This window comes from Brugia malayi, assembly GCF_000002995.4.
Source record: "Brugia malayi strain FR3 genome assembly, contig: Bm_v4_Chr1_scaffold_001, whole genome shotgun sequence".
NCBI classification, from domain to species: Eukaryota; Metazoa; Nematoda; class Chromadorea; order Rhabditida; family Onchocercidae; genus Brugia; species Brugia malayi.
In genome coordinates, this window is record NW_025062475.1 from 9,208,022 (window position 1) to 9,223,837 (window position 15,816).

At 33.3% G+C, this 15,816-nt stretch overlaps 3 protein-coding genes across 3 annotated transcripts; all 3 read right to left on the reverse strand.

Annotated features, from left to right (window-relative positions):
* Positions 1-1,235: 1,235 nt before the first annotated feature.
* On the reverse strand, positions 1,236-6,690 carry Bma-rbm-26 (Uncharacterized protein; the record flags this gene model as incomplete). Its single annotated transcript, XM_001900638.2, has 16 exons — positions 1,236-1,262; positions 1,573-1,731; positions 1,821-2,000; positions 2,343-2,410; positions 2,515-2,689; positions 3,025-3,189; positions 3,483-3,683; positions 3,796-3,960; positions 4,239-4,418; positions 4,644-4,882; positions 4,964-5,265; positions 5,436-5,627; positions 5,724-5,866; positions 5,950-6,176; positions 6,422-6,540; positions 6,632-6,690. The coding sequence occupies 16 exons, from the start codon at positions 6,688-6,690 to the stop codon at positions 1,236-1,238; spliced, it is 2,601 nt and encodes an 866-aa protein (XP_001900673.1).
* A 2,756-nt stretch (positions 6,691-9,446) lies between these two features.
* On the reverse strand, positions 9,447-10,027 carry Bm17393 (Uncharacterized protein; the record flags this gene model as incomplete). Its single annotated transcript, XM_043077253.1, has 2 exons — positions 9,447-9,565; positions 10,021-10,027. 2 exons carry the CDS (start codon positions 10,025-10,027, stop codon positions 9,447-9,449), a joined length of 126 nt encoding a protein of 41 aa, XP_042933187.1.
* Positions 10,028-10,049: 22 nt separating this feature from the next.
* Positions 10,050-13,639, reverse strand: Bm13162 (Uncharacterized protein; the record flags this gene model as incomplete). Its single annotated transcript, XM_043077254.1, has 11 exons — positions 10,050-10,192; positions 10,449-10,701; positions 10,881-10,976; positions 11,183-11,329; positions 11,619-11,762; positions 12,052-12,114; positions 12,350-12,618; positions 12,735-12,922; positions 13,056-13,168; positions 13,345-13,516; positions 13,605-13,639. The coding sequence occupies 11 exons, from the start codon at positions 13,637-13,639 to the stop codon at positions 10,050-10,052; spliced, it is 1,623 nt and encodes a 540-aa protein (XP_042933188.1).
* Positions 13,640-15,816: the final 2,177 nt, after the last annotated feature.

The following is a 15,816-nucleotide window of genomic DNA, read 5'->3' on the forward strand; positions in this document are numbered from 1 at the left end:
CTGAAGAGATAAACGACATTTTTGCGATAAATAATTGCACGATTCCGAAAACAAAGAAATCTTTTTAATTCCCCCCAACACCAGTTCATGCCCAAAGAATGTCAAGATTTAACTTGTCTGACAACTAACTGAACTATTAGAAGATCGATGAGCCAATACATTGGGAAAACATGCATCACATTAGTATGGCGGTGCAAATTTATAAGCTCAAAATACCATATCAAAGTTCTGATAAGCACTGACATCGTTATTCAATATCGAAATATTTTTGGATTAATACACTCATAACCCTTAAATTGGTCTTGCGTTAATACCTTCATATTTTTGTAAAAAATCTCCTTGACATGATCTTGCACCGTTCTGCTCCATTTGTTGTACTGTACACTTAGTGTTCTGAACAACTGATATGTTAACCTCCTAGTAAATAATGTGGAAAGCCGCTGCATACTAACAGATAACAAATAGAAGGGATATGTAGATGAGGAGAAATGGAATAAAATTAGTGAACTGGTGTCGAAGTCGAAACAAAAATGAGTGGACAAAAAAGAACATACCCGCATCACATGTTTAATCCAAAAAATTGATGTTTGAGTAACCGCAACCAACAGAAATTGAGTAACCAACAGACCATACCGCATTGCATGTGTCGATTAGACAAAAACAATAACAAAACTTTGACAGACACAACATCCAGAAATTCTTTAATAAAAAGAAACCAACATAATTCGGTTCCACCTAGCATCACAGTTTTTTCTTCTTTCTTTCTTTTTCACGGCCCGATATCATTTTCATTTTTTTTTTCTTTTTTTTGTATTGTGTTCAATTTTTTAATTTTCAATAGAATTTATTTTCTTTTCTGAGCCGATATTAGAATTCTTTCTCTTTTCACCAAAAAGAAATATTATCAAATAATCACAACAGAAATACGAAGAAAAAATAACCACAAATAACACAGACTTTAGGAGGAACTGTTTTGAGAACCAGGTAATACAGTTGTGAAAAAAATGCTACTATTGCAGGCTTATAAATAGTATGATTATTAATATAGGCGAATCACCAAATGCTGAGAGAAAAACAAGAATATTTTTTAGCGTAGAAACATAGCATGAAAATCTGATCTGGAATTCATTTTACACCAAATGTAACCTGCTCAAGCATTTTTCACTGATCCGAAAAATCCTGCTTGAAAGTGAAACACACTTTCCAGTTAATTTTCACCGACAAATATTTTCAGCTTAATCTTCATTGCCGTCATCGTCCGACTAAAAAAGCTTATTATTAAAATTAAATAAACTGTACAATATAACTGCATCTTAACATGAAAAATAAGAGATAGTCACGAAAGCAAAGTAAGGGCAAGAAGATTTCAACATGTTAAAATATCACAGCCCCAAAGGCTATTTAGGATTAAGCTCAATGGGCCTTATCTTGAAAGACAAAAGTCACTACAGCAATATGCAAACAGCTCTGGTTTGAGCGTATTCTGTGTTCAGAAATAGATAGGTCAGATTAAACAATAGTGAGTCATGGTGTGCATAACAATAGCAAAAAAAAAGGTTAAACATGACAAACTTCATCAAGTGGACAACTCGCCAACAAAGCAGCAGGAGTTACACGTTCAGACGGTTGTCGTTTCTCATCAGGGATAACACCGCTCGCCTCAGCTCCACGCTTTGGGACCCAATCAACTATTAAGTGTCCAACAGGATAGTCTGCTCCTAGTGATACTGCCTTAAAACAAAAATAATGAGTATTATTCATTTCAAGAATGAACAAATAATACGTGCTTCTAGGGAAAAAGACAAATTTTCATTAAAAACCTGTTCCGCATCACGCCTTTTTTTGTAGGTGAAATAAGCAGTAAGCAATTTATCTTGCGCAGGAACTCCAAAATCCATGTCAATCAATTCTCCAAAATGTTCCATATGAATAATAAGTTCATTTTCTGTTCCAGCTTCAAAACCACGTACCACAACCATTTTTGAGCGGTTATCAAGAGTCTGCAAAAAACATAAGGAGCAAGAAAAATACATTTAAAAGTAAATGATAGAGCAAGAAAAAATTTCTTGCTTACATTAGCTACTACTAATTTGTCTCAATTGAATTTCTGTAAAACAGATTCTTTAAATCGCTCTACTTCTTCATTGGATAGAGAAACAGAAATCATGAAAAATGACTTTTTAAAACAACCAGAGATATCTTGAATTACGACATACAAAATGTAAAGTACATCTAAATACATTTACACAAAATTACTAGACAATCATTTAGACAAAATTATTAGAGGTTGCAAAAATTACTGATATTAAAACACTTAAAAGATTGTGTCTCAAACTGCAAACCTGCGAAGAATCTTGTAGACGAATTTTTTTAGGAGAAGTAACCATGTCGCTGACTGATAATTCACCTGCTGAATATAGTAACTGCAGTTACATTAAATACACCATCCTAATTAAAAAAATTGTTTCATTTGAAACGATATACGTAATTATTTCTATATTGTGAAGAACAAACCATCGGAGCCAGCAAGATCCAAGCCAATACCCGACTCCACACCACCACTGCAACCGTTTGCATTATCTGTCGCTTTCGTTGCTTCAGAACCAGATTTCGTTTTTACCAACATCTCATTAAGCTCAGCGATTTCGCCCTTTGTTTTAGCCACAGACAACTCCAATCTTTTGAAAATCTAAAAAATGGACAACTTCTGAAAACTAAAGAGTTTATAATCGAAGTATATGTTCTTTTTGTGCGTATTACCAATCTTTTGAGTAAAGAGAGTTGTATAAGTTTCAATTATTAACTATTCCAGTTTCTTACTTCGAAATGAAATGAAAAAAGTTGTGTTGTCTGGAAATTCGCCATGAATATATAATGTAACATAATAACTAAACAAAGTTGCATAAGTAATAATATATATTAAGGTTACTTCTTCATATACAAGCTTTTACTCTAAATTACAGTCAGACCTACAAGAAAAATCCAAAAAACTAATTCCGCTACATAGTAATTACTATGACAAACCTTGTATAACTTCTTTTTCTTTTCAGGAGTAATATCTTCAGCCCTCATTTTTTCTAATATGATTTTCTGCTGTTCAATTTCTTTGGACATAAGATCAGACTTTCTCCGCTGAAGATCAATTAATCTCATTTTGTTTTCTTTTTCTTGCTTTCGTCGTCGTCTTACCTGCAAAACAAAGATAACTGCATCACCAGAATTACTAACTTGCACAGCACTAATAACACTCACAGTCCTAAAAGCACTGAAAGAAACTAGTGAGTTGGCTATACCGAAAATAGTTCAAATCTGGTTTGAGATAAACATCAAGCCTTTACATAAGAGATTTCTGGACATTACGCATCGCTTTTTTTGTTGATATTACTACAGAGTTTCAGTTGATGTAAGAGAAAACTTGTAATGTTTCTGACCAATGAAAAGTAAATTATGTCACATATTTCAAGAGAATTTTAAAAAGATACTTCGATATATTTGTCTCTGTCTATTAGAGACTGGTTTATTGCAGAACGGGAAATCTGAGATTCAGTACTCTGCGAATTCGCTGAATGTATTGTTTGTGGATTCTTAACAGCAGAACCAAGCAACCGTGAACCAACATGGACTGTCTTTGTAAGTGAGCCTCTGGCATTAAATGTTACCGATGAACTGTTCGTTGGCGCTGTCTACAAAGTTTTTTTTTTTTTCATTTCTTCAATTCAATTCCAATATAAAACATGAATTTTTGCTCAGCGTAGTGATCATTCCCAATTTATTGCTTATATGTAAGAATATAACCTGATTTGCATTTACAGTATTATTTGCTTGTCCATTCGTACTGTGCCAAAATACTTTAATGAAACGATTGTTGAGTATTGGCACTGTACTTTTATATGCTGCAACTGCTTCATATCGATTTGCATAAGTAATAAGTGCTGCTTCTGGATCACCCTCGAAACAAACCTAAACAAAAAAAAAAAAACTGCATTTTCAGAGATCTTGAATAGAAATAGGAATAGGTCATTAAAAAAAAAAAATGGATCAAAAGTGATCCCATCACTTTTGATCCATCACTTGTCATACTACTGCACTTCAGAATCAGCAATACTGAAATGAAAACAGAAGCGATTTTCAGGACTTCAATGTTTCCAACGCTGTCCTTACTAGATTACTTGCTACTCAAAAATACCTTATTAAATCCAGAACTAGTTCTAAACCTGGGATTCTAAAACATTTTTTACCTGCATATTAACGATCTGCCCGAATTGTCCAAAGTGTTCATTCAGTTTTGCAATATTGTTCAGTTCTGCAGGTATCTTACGCACTTGAAGCGTCCTATTCACAGCACCCACAATTTGACTGTACCGTCCTGCGTTATTAGCACTACCTCCTCTTCCTCGTCGTTTTTGACCAGCTGTTAGCTTAAAAAATTTTCAAATAACTGTACTAAAATAACATTCAATTGACAGCACTGCGCTTCAATTCTAAAAACAAATATCTACTCCCAGTTTCTATAAAGTATAAAACAAGATTGATTCTTTAGTGATATATGAAGCAACAAGCCTTATTAAATTACTGGCAACACAGTTGAGATGCTGTATTCCAACAAAACAATATATTTATTACAAATTATAAGGATGACAAACCTGGGTGATATTATGCGGCGGAAGAGTAGTGGAGGAATGCGTTGGGTCATAGGTATTAGCCGCAGGATGAATCAAAACAGATGATGATATGGCAGGTACTGTATAAGTTGTTGGTCTCCAAGGCTGATTTACTACTACTGAAGGAATCGGTGGTGGCGGTACCGAAAAATCTAGCGAATGTGCTGCTGCTACAATTGGTAACGAAGAAGCGCTCAGTGCTGGAGCCTCAGGATTATATCCTATAAATACGAATTTGTAAATCCTATCTTCAATTTAAAAGATTCAAAGCAGCATAGGAAATGCAAACTGAAGAAACAAACCTTCTGAAAGAGCGGCTGATACAACAGTGGCTGAATTTGTAGCATATACATTGTCAACACCAGGAGGTGGAGGGTTCAGCGGTGTGTAACCAGGTGGTGGTACCGAGAAATTGGTGGCAATTTGAGTCACAGCAGGTTTTGCTCCATTAGTTACCATTTTTTCGAGAGCAATATCATCTACAACGACTGGATCTGGTCCATGGTCATAAATGCATTGGTCTCCCTTCATGCAGTATCCTTTTTCATCGTAATCACGACAACGTTTTTTTTTTCGTATTTCTGGCTCACCACTTTTTTCGCGTCTGTAGCACATTATTAAAAACCAACAGAAGGAGCGGTGGATGCAAGGGACTGTGTATAAGTTCGTTAGCATCTCAGCTACACCTCATAATACAAAAAAACTCATGAATTTTAAGACAATTTATATATGACTAAGCCACTTAGTAAAAGTGCTTCCTATAAGAAAACATACCTTTGCCTTTCATAAGGAGAACGCGGTGAACGAGATCGTTTGCGTTCTAGTCGTTCTGGACGGTCAGTTTTGTATCGGTCTGATTGCCAATGCTGCATTCGTGCAGGCAGAGGTGCCATACGTCGATCTAAGTTTCGATCTCCACGTTCCAGTCGCCTTTCACGTGGTGACCGGCTACGTCGCCTTTCAAACCTTGAAAACACAAAACATAAGTATTTACAATTAATCCATTCACAAAAATAGACTCAGGATCATCGTTCTTATTATGTGATTTGCACTATAATTTACCGATTTGCTGAATGATCGCGACGGGATTCTTCACGTTGAGGAACATCTATTGGAGGAGAGATTCTTCTTCGTGCTGTTTTCTGAGGTGGTCCCGGAGCTATTTCAGATAGGGATATCTTCTCACTTTCCTTCTCATCTCGAGTCTGGAAATTCATGTAAAACATTCCGTTTATGTTTCATTTCTGAGAAAGCAAAGAAATTATGGATAGTGGTTAAACACCTTAACCTTTTGTTGTTCCCTTTCTTTGTCACCTTGAGTGATAGTCTTTCTCTTGACACTTTCTCTTTTCTCCTTCACTTCTTTCCGCTCATCATTATCCTTCTTTTTTTCACATATTGGAAAAGAATTCTTTGACTGTAGCGTAGGAGCGGTAACTAGCGTTGTTGTGGCAGCTGTTATGTAACTACGTTCCCTGATGATACGAAACAATTTCTCCACAAAAGATCTTGCTTCTGAAGAAAAATATTGTTATACTTATTTAATAAAAAGCTAAATATTTTTTTGATAAAAGTTACAATTATATGATGTGAAGTATACAATTATATGATGTTAAACAAAAACAAAGTGGGCAATGAGTCTCACTTCCATTTCATAGTTCCATAACCTACGAGTAGAACTGTTTTATTTTCTCACTATGGGAAGGAGTAATGAGGGGATATGGAAGTGATAATTAAAGACTAGAATATTAAAATCGCACTTGTTTGCAAGAAAACGTCAAGTTGTTCAATACAGAATTCCATCAACTCTGATTCTGGTTTGTCCTTACGTAATAGGGCCAGTACATACTTAGCAAGAGCTGCTGGTTCAGCATCACATCTGAAAATGACACATGGTTAGAATGCTGAGAATGATTAAAATACTTCCAACGAACTTGATCAAGTATAAAAACATTAGAAAAAAGTCTTACATTGGTGCCATTTCTCTGGTAAGCCACGTACGCAGCGCCTCCGGTGCTTCTATAATCATCGCTGCGTTACCACTTCACCTTATTCTATGAAAATAAGTCTGGAAATGGTTAGAGTTATTTCAGGAAGCATAACGCGCTTGTACATGTGACAAGTAAAGATTTCTAGCATGGATGAGCCGAATTGATACAAGAAGCAAAGAGACAGCTGGTAGAAAATGATTATGAGACGAGAAGTAAAAGATTACAGTTGAGTATAATTTAAGTCCTCATGAATTTTAATAAAAGAATCTTGATTAGAATGGAGAAAAGCTATACTGAGAGTAATGTTTACGGCCGGACTGGTTCTTTTAGTCCTTACAGAAATGTGGCAACAAAGAAAATGGTAACAATAAAGATTCATGAAGAACAAAAATGTGAAAGAATAAAGGACCAGCCTGATCTGTGGATTAGTAATTATATTTGAGATGACGCGTTATACTGATTACTGCAAGAAATGCGTCATGCATATCACATGCGTGAATTCTTTTAAATAACGATTTTAGCAACAACACTGGAACGACCGGCAAAACAGAGAATGTTAATATGTCCAGCGAAAAGAGCTCATCCTTCAATATCTTTGCCACTACTCCATCATTTTACATAAGCGAGCAAAGGTATCACAATGAAAACGTCAGTTCTTCCTCTTGCCAAGAATGCAACCCTTAAGTTTCAACCAAACACTCCCTGTCACGTTAATTCAGACTTTTGTCATGGTGGTCGTACTCTCGTTGCAATACGATCTGACATTTAAACATCCCTGAATTCATGAAAAGCCCAAACATGCAACTAGTAACTTCAAATTTTGCACCACAGCTGACTCAAAATACTCTGCTTTGGCTCAAAATACTCAAAAAGTCAAAATAATGGCTCAGAATAGTAAATAAAAAATAAACCTCGCAGTATTAGCAGCAGCGTTGCTACAAATAGTCAAACTAAACAGAGAAGTCATATTTGAACTTGCAGTTGGAAAGAAATAATTTTGAATTCGAAAAGACTTGAAATGCTTCTACCATGCTAGGTAAAGTAGTAATCTAAAACATTATCATTCTTCTTTTGTTATGTTGTAAAAATAATAACGTTTCAACGGTCCTCACTGTACTAATCTTCATACTTATCATTGTTTATTCTGCATTCTATTATGCCATTTCATTCCACCTTACAACTCTCTTCACGGAAAATATAAGACTCAAAAAAGAGAAAAGAGATTTCAATTACAGAATTTTTTTTTTTAAAAAAGATGTCAACAGAAAATATGAAATAATATATCTCACCCTATATTGTTTGACAATATAAATATCACTTATCAACAGCAATTCAATCATTTCATCCAATAATATTGAAGATAAACGGCTTTCCTTTCATTTCCATCATTTAAGCATTTACTAAAGTATCTATCAGTCTCCCTCTATAATTTCACGAAAAAGGAAAATTGAATCGCATATTAATCTGTTTAGTAAAACTTAATATAGGATTAAAATCCCTTGCAGAAATGATTATACTCGCACTTCATTGACATTTGTTTCATTAATGATTTCAAACAACCTTCCACTAGGACATGATAAGTGCAGGAATTGCCTTAAGCCAGGGCCTAGCCTACCCTCCCCCTCCCATAAAATAATGAAAGTGTCCAGATAAGACACTCCGCACTTGGAGTTTGTCTAATAAGACCAATATATTAGTAATATATTTTTTTGTAATATTAGTAATATCATGTTTGCATAACAAAAGCTGGTCTGTGACGAAACATATTTTAATGCTGTGTAGAGCTCTTTCAAAAATTCGTTTGCATCAAAGGTGAATAAAATTCTAGAAATATGATTTATATGAAAAAAATAAACCAACGAAATAGTGACCGCGAGCCTTAAAATCCCTTCAAGATTAAGCTCAATGTTTTTCTTATCAGAATAATCCTTAAAATACTGTATTGTAAAATACAGCTATTGCCATCCAAAGAGTACCAATACGATCTTAAAGATTATGTTTGAACCAATACAATTCTGAGATCTCGAAAAATCAATAGACTCCGAATGCATGTTTAATGCATTTTTGGAAATTATGAACGATGTTTCAAGACATGAGATTAGCTTCTTAAAGCTCCATGTTGCTAACTCTAACAATTGCTATAATTTCTCCAAGAGTTACAGCCTTTCACGGTAAAGACACCACATTTTATCAAGTACAACAGAAGAATCCTTTCAACTAGTGAGGAAGTTAATGAATAATGAAATCCATCCCCGTGATCTAAATGACTGGAAGCAAACGGATAATCAATGGATGCAAAATGATAAAAGCAATTAAAAAATGTTACCATTTGAACCATTGCTTACCTGATGTACTTGATTTAGTGGACACTACAAAGTGTCGGTAGCTTACACACTTATTATACCTTGCGTACTCACAGCCATTAAATTATTCGCTAATCTTAGCCTTTAGTGAACAAAAAAAAAGTAAAAATTTGCATAATATAAAAAAGTTCTCTATATTTCGAATGTGCATTAAAGAGGTAATTATGGAAGACTAATCAATTTAACAAAATATAAATATATAAAAACTGCTTAATCAGATCAATACAGTCGGGGTAACGATACTGACTTTCCAACGAACAATCCAACCGTTTGATTGTTAGATGATCAAAACAATATTTAAGATATAAAATTAGAAGTAGGTAAAACAACTCAAATTATATAAAAATACCCCCTAATTTTTTGGGTAAGGAACATTTGTCAATCTTTCCAAAAAGACAAATTGTATATAGGATTAAAAAATTAGCATATTTCTACCCGCCTTGCCATTCATAAAGAACACATTCATAGAAATTAATTTGGGTAAAAGTCGACGATTGCTCGAAAACATTCTCGAAAGACATTCCACGTATGAAATTCCGATTTTTCACGCCTAAAAAAAGTTTAAAAAATAAATCAGTATCAAAAATGGCAGTCATTAAAAAAAAAATAGGTGCTGAACTAGCAAACTGAAATTGCATGCTTTTATGTTAAACACGGCACTGTAATTTAACTTCTCTTTTGGGAAGATAGTATAGACAACAGTTAGAGAAATTAAGCTTTCTTTTTCCTTATATGTAAAAGAATATTTTCGTTTTCTACTTTTTAGTTGTGAAGAGAATATTGCATTTGAAGGAAAAAAGGTGCAGAAAAGTAATTATATTTACAAGAAACATGACAGCGTTAGCTTGGAAGTGAACTAATTCTCAAAAATCTAACACTGGCAAACGTGAATATCTCATACACTGCGAGAATAATTCAAAATTAAAACAAAACTAAAAGTAAATGTTTGAAAAAACGCCCTGGATTGTAATAATGAACAGTTTTTAGCAATAAATATGTTTCTACCTCGCATCTTTTAAACTATGTTAGTCAAACTATTCACTGCTTTCGAAACACCGCGAATGACATGCTGTCGAGCAGGGCTGTTCTTTGTCTCCTACATCACCACGCTTCTCGTGATCACAAAAATTATCGCAAGTAATATTCGAATCCAAATCACTCACATTTTTTGAACATTCTGTGGAAGAAATTCTGTGTAAGTGTAAATTGTGTAAAACATTCTGTGTAAGTTCACAAGTTTTGCTCAAGACAGCAGTAGAAAATTTAGGAAAAATTAACTCTGTATGCTGTAAAATTCTTATTCATCAATGTAATGTTTTGTCCTTGACACTATAAATCCTGTACATACTGCTTATAAATGCTGTATTCCAACTGAAACAAAAATGCCATAAAGCAAAGTTCGTAAATCAAATTATGTGAAATGCTTATTTCACCTTTTTCATTCACTACATAATACTCTTCGTCTTTTATTCCTGAACCATCTTCATCGTCTCCAGAACTTGATTCGGTATCTGACGACGAGTAAGTGAAATTTTTTTTCTTTGCATAATTAATGGGCTCAGAATGTAGAAGAGAAGAAAGGACGGATGTAATGCTTGGTTTTGGTAAATGCTTGCTATCACATGCTGATTCTTTGGATGTAATTTGTCTCTTTGGAGGCAACGAGCAGGGAAAACAGTGACTCAACTGAAATAAATTTCAAAGATTTATTACAAAACATAAATAATATTCACCTCTCTAATCCATTGCCAGAAGTATTTAACAGTAAAAATAGTAAAATTATTATGTCTGAAAACGAACCTCACTAAAAAATATTGTCTTTTATAATAAAGAAACAATCAAAGAGGTTTCAAGAAAAAACAAACCTGTCGATGTAAATCATTTTTTCGGTCATTTTCCATCTTTATGAGCTTTTGTCTTAATCCTTTTGGCATTTTCGACATTGAAATATTATGCTCTAACTAAAGAAGACTGTAAATACAAAATGGTTCAGTTAATTAAGGGACAAAGAAAAAAAGATGCGATAAGTTCTTTATCTTCCACATCTATACATTATTTTTTCCTAGTTACATAACCAAAACCTTTTTCTTATTCTGTAAATAAGAAGCATAAAAAAACAAAAAACAAAAACAAAATAACTCTATCAATTAGTAAAGAAAAAAGGCACCTTAAAATGTTCTTCCAAATTACCAACAGCATTGATAACGGTCGTACAACCAGAAAGTGGACAGATAGCAGACCAATAAAAATGTTCTTTTAAAACATGATTTCTTCGACTACCATGTGTCCCTAACGCCTTTCCACATTCCGTGCACTACAAATTAGATCTGCTTATATATCTGTTTAGATTTTTCCTACAATACAATATATTAATCTGATACGGTCATACTAAACAATTTTTCTGCTCATGTCCATCACGCTCCGCATACTATATGACAATTTCGACGCTTTTTGCACCAAGTAGTAAGTTCAGAACATCGGAACTTAGTAACCAACCGTGCCAACATATTAAATCTCTAGCATACAACCGTTATGCTTCAAGTCATTTTAATAATATCAATAAACTATTGAAAATAGTATCTATTGGTCTTGGAATGGTTTACCTGATAATCACTCCAAGATAAAGAGTATGGAAAGCAGGCTTTTACAGTAGCTGGTAACAATTCGGCGATTTCTGGATCGTCATCTTGAGTAAAGTGAAATTGCAAAGCATGCGTTTTCTTAGCAATGTAATCGACACCTACATCCTGAAATTTCAACGGTACTTTCACAATTGTTTGACTGAAGCTATTACTCGAAAGACGATCAATACTTTTAATATTATAATCATGTTTCTTATTTGCAGTATTTCGATTCACGTCTTTTTTAAGGAGTTTTTCATACTATATTCCAAACAAAATTTACAAGATATTATTTTCCTTGCTCAATAAATTCAATGACTTCCGCTTAATGTTTCGCCATTTACCTAAAACGACTCTGCTTACACGAAAATTTTAGCTGAAATCAATAAAAGATGGATTAGCGAAATATATTAACCTTTCCGCATTTACGACATGTAGTATTTAGTTTCAATGTTGTAACCAGTGGAACAGAACTATTCTAAAAATAAAATTTCAACAATTATAATTAAAAAAATAGAACCGAATAAAAGTTACTACAAAATGCTACAATTTTTATTTCTTTTTAAAGATTATAACTCCACTGTATATACTACTGCAGTTAAATTTCATATGCTTTGAATCCCATCAAGTTGCAGATAAAAGAGATGAATAAATAAAGATGTTACAAAGCAGTAGCTTAGAAAAACAGGAAGAAAAATACCTCTAAAAAGTACCTCTACTGTTCGTCTTTTAGGGTCAAAAGTATTCCTGTTAGATTTACTGACTTCTCCATCAATCGAAACAACATTGTTAACAGCATTGGAGTTTAGAAACTTATCAGAACTGGTAGTTTCAGTATTTTCCAAAGCGTCAGAGAATAGCCCCAAAGCACAAAGTGTTTGGTTATCAGATTCTGACAATTTATAGGATTCACTATCATCAGCAGCAGCTTTAGAAAGAATTTTGGTGGTAGGAATTCCAGATTCAAGTTTTTCCACATCATCTAAATTTATCAAGATTAATGTTTTCTTCCTAAAAAGAATTTCCATAGTTGCAACTTTTTTTTTTTTTAACTTTATATATCTCTCTAGAATAACTAAGATTCTGAAATCAACTTACTTAAACATTTTCTTGAATTCGTAGTGTTTCCAGAATTCCTTTGATTTCCCGATATCACTTGCAAATCTACTTCATGCTTCAATAAACTAGACGTACATGTATCATTCGTTTTCAACTTGGATTTTTTTGGGCTTTGAATCTTTTGAATATCTGAACACGAATTCCAATTCCTTCTTCTCTTTGTCGGTCTGAATGTTTTAATAATTTAAGCCCATCAGAATTATTTGCAATATGTCATGAATTTAACTCAGAAGCTTGAAATGGCAATGGAGGTGTCAATAAAGAAGTAGATACAAACAACAGTAAAGTTTTAAAATTCACTCCGAGATAAAATTTTCATGCTTTTCCATCTCATGTCGAATAACAAATTGTTCACGGCAACAGTCCTGGAAGATCTTAACTGCCAAATGTTCGTGGTAGTTGGCGTTATCGAACTAAAAATTCGTAGTTTTAATTGAGTCCTTTACGGAAAATAAAATAACATAAGGTAAAAAGTGAAATCAGAACACGGGTAGATATTAAAAGAGTTCATAATTTTTTGTTAAAATCGATTTATGATAAGGTCATTGATACGGCATCATCCATTTGGAAATTAATGAAGAAACTTAACCTTCACATGATGATTTTTTTCAAAAGAGTGTAAGGCACTGTCTTCTTCATTATCAGATTTGAAAGCGCACTTCGTACATTTATAGCGATAATAATTAACATGCTTTTCTCGAATGTGTGACAAAAAACCTTTGAATGGCTTATTGTCATTGCATAATAAACAATGAATGTACCTAAAATGATTTCCTGGACAAATGTTAGTGGAACTATCATAAATGATAAAAGCAACATTCTACGTTAAAGTACCATCAACACAGTTACCTCACTTCCTCAAGTTGACCATTTTCAGCCGCCATGTAAGCTCTTTAGAACAATATAAGAACATCCTGTGACGGTGCACAAGCAATCATTAGTTTCCTAAAACAAATAAAAACATCCACATATTACTATGTCCTCAAATTTATCCTTTTCTTGAATTGTTCAACAAAAGAAAATTCAGTTAATTGAAGTGAGGAGAAGAAATGTCGCCAAGAAGAAGGTTGAAATTTAATAACCAAGTACAAGGAAAAATAAAATTTCTTTCATCCATTACTTACCTGTCCTTGTCTGATCAAGTCATGTTTAACTTACCGAATTTGGTCTTCTTCAAGCAGACAAGACTGGATGATGATTATTCAAGAAGAAACTCAACTGATCACGAGTTGCTCTTCCCCCTTTCCCTATGCAGTCATAAGCCCTCTGACCTCTCGTGAACCCTCCCGTCCCCAACAATCACAAAACGGAAAGCCTTTTTAAACTGCAACCAAGTACTACGGATCTCCTCATTTCAGACTTGTGAAACAGATTGTCTCAAGGAGAAGCGAATTTTTCAGAAAGAGTAAAACTGTGTCTAAGATATTTCTTCTGCTATTTGTGCCATTTAACTATCATTCTAGCCAATTTTAAGGTTTGTCAATGGAGATTTTTCTCGAAATTTTAAAATTATAGTTTTAATATAGATAATTACAGATGGTCAATAATTAACTTTTAGCTTGTTTTGAAATTTCGGAGATTTTTTCTAAGTTCCTGAAACCTTTAACTTAAGATAAATAATTGAAGTTTCGAAATTAAATATTAGAGGCGTTTTGTCTTTTAATTAATTTTTAGAGCTTATGTTCAGCTATCGTAACAGTAATTTTAAAGATTTTATATACTTTTTTCTTAATATCAACCACTGTCTGTAAATAGAGAGTGTATACCAACCTTTTGGTTTATTTTGTTTTCTTATTTACAAATTTTTGAATTGAAGATATTAAGAAAACCATTAAAACTAAAACTACACTTTTTATTTACAATAAAAAGTTATTATGTTCCTTTCTTTTTTTGATAATTCATCTTTTTTTTACTCAATGATAAATGAATTTGTTATTTTAGTTTTAATAATTTTCTTAATTCCAATTAAAAAAGTTCACACTTAATCCCACATTCATCATGTTGAAGATTGCTGCAGCCTTTCCTTCTCTCTCTCTCTCTTTCTGAAGAGGGCACTTAAATTGTGCATAATTTGCTTTATACACTCCTTCAAATAAAAATTGGTTCAATGTTATATTTGTGATGGCCCCACTGATGCTCCTCTCTATGGACTACTTTTTAATACGATTTCAATATACTCTCTGTAATAGCTTCTTGTATGCCAACATTTGTCACAGATATTCGGTATGTTCTCAGTTTCTTTCAATGGTGACATTAGTGCTATGAAGGATAATTATCACTGCTGACTATTGCATATTCATTTGATTTAAAATTTTTTCGTCTTCTTCACTTCCATATACATTCCATGCATACGTTAACGGATTGCTTTATTCTCCTTTAACATATGCGACATGAAATTAACTTGTAATACACACTAAAATTTTCCAAGTATCATTAGCATATTTCACAGGAAAAAATGTAGTTTTTGAACCATTAATTTGGACCATTAAGTTTATGTGTGTCGTGTCGGAGAAGAAAGATATTAAAATGCTTCTCACACATTTTCTGTTTAATTCGTGAATGAACTGATTAACACAGCCTATTTGACTTAGTTTAGTTATCATTTTATTGGTGAAAGTATAAAAACATGACATGTAATATCAACTGAATTACCAATTTTGTGTCCTTTCCTTTTGGATTCCTTAAACAGTGGACCTTTCATTTCCTAATCTAACCATTCAATTTCAAGGTCATCATATTCTATTTAGTTAGAAATTTCATCGTCGTATTGCAGAAGGGAAATTGTCAGAGGAAGTTCTCGTTTCTGTGAAGTAGTAAGCATATATTTAGTCATTTGTGTTAGATAATGAACTGCTGGTTTTGTGTTTATTGGGCCGAACAAGTTATGCAGTATTTTTATAAGATAAGAAGGCCTTAATCTAGATGAAACTGAGACTATCTCATAAATGCATTTGAGGATTTTTGGGTCTTTGAATCTGTTATCAAATATCAATGGTGAAGTGAGGACAGGATTGTTGCATTCGTCCCCACTGGAATTGATAAGTAGCATATCAGGAAATTA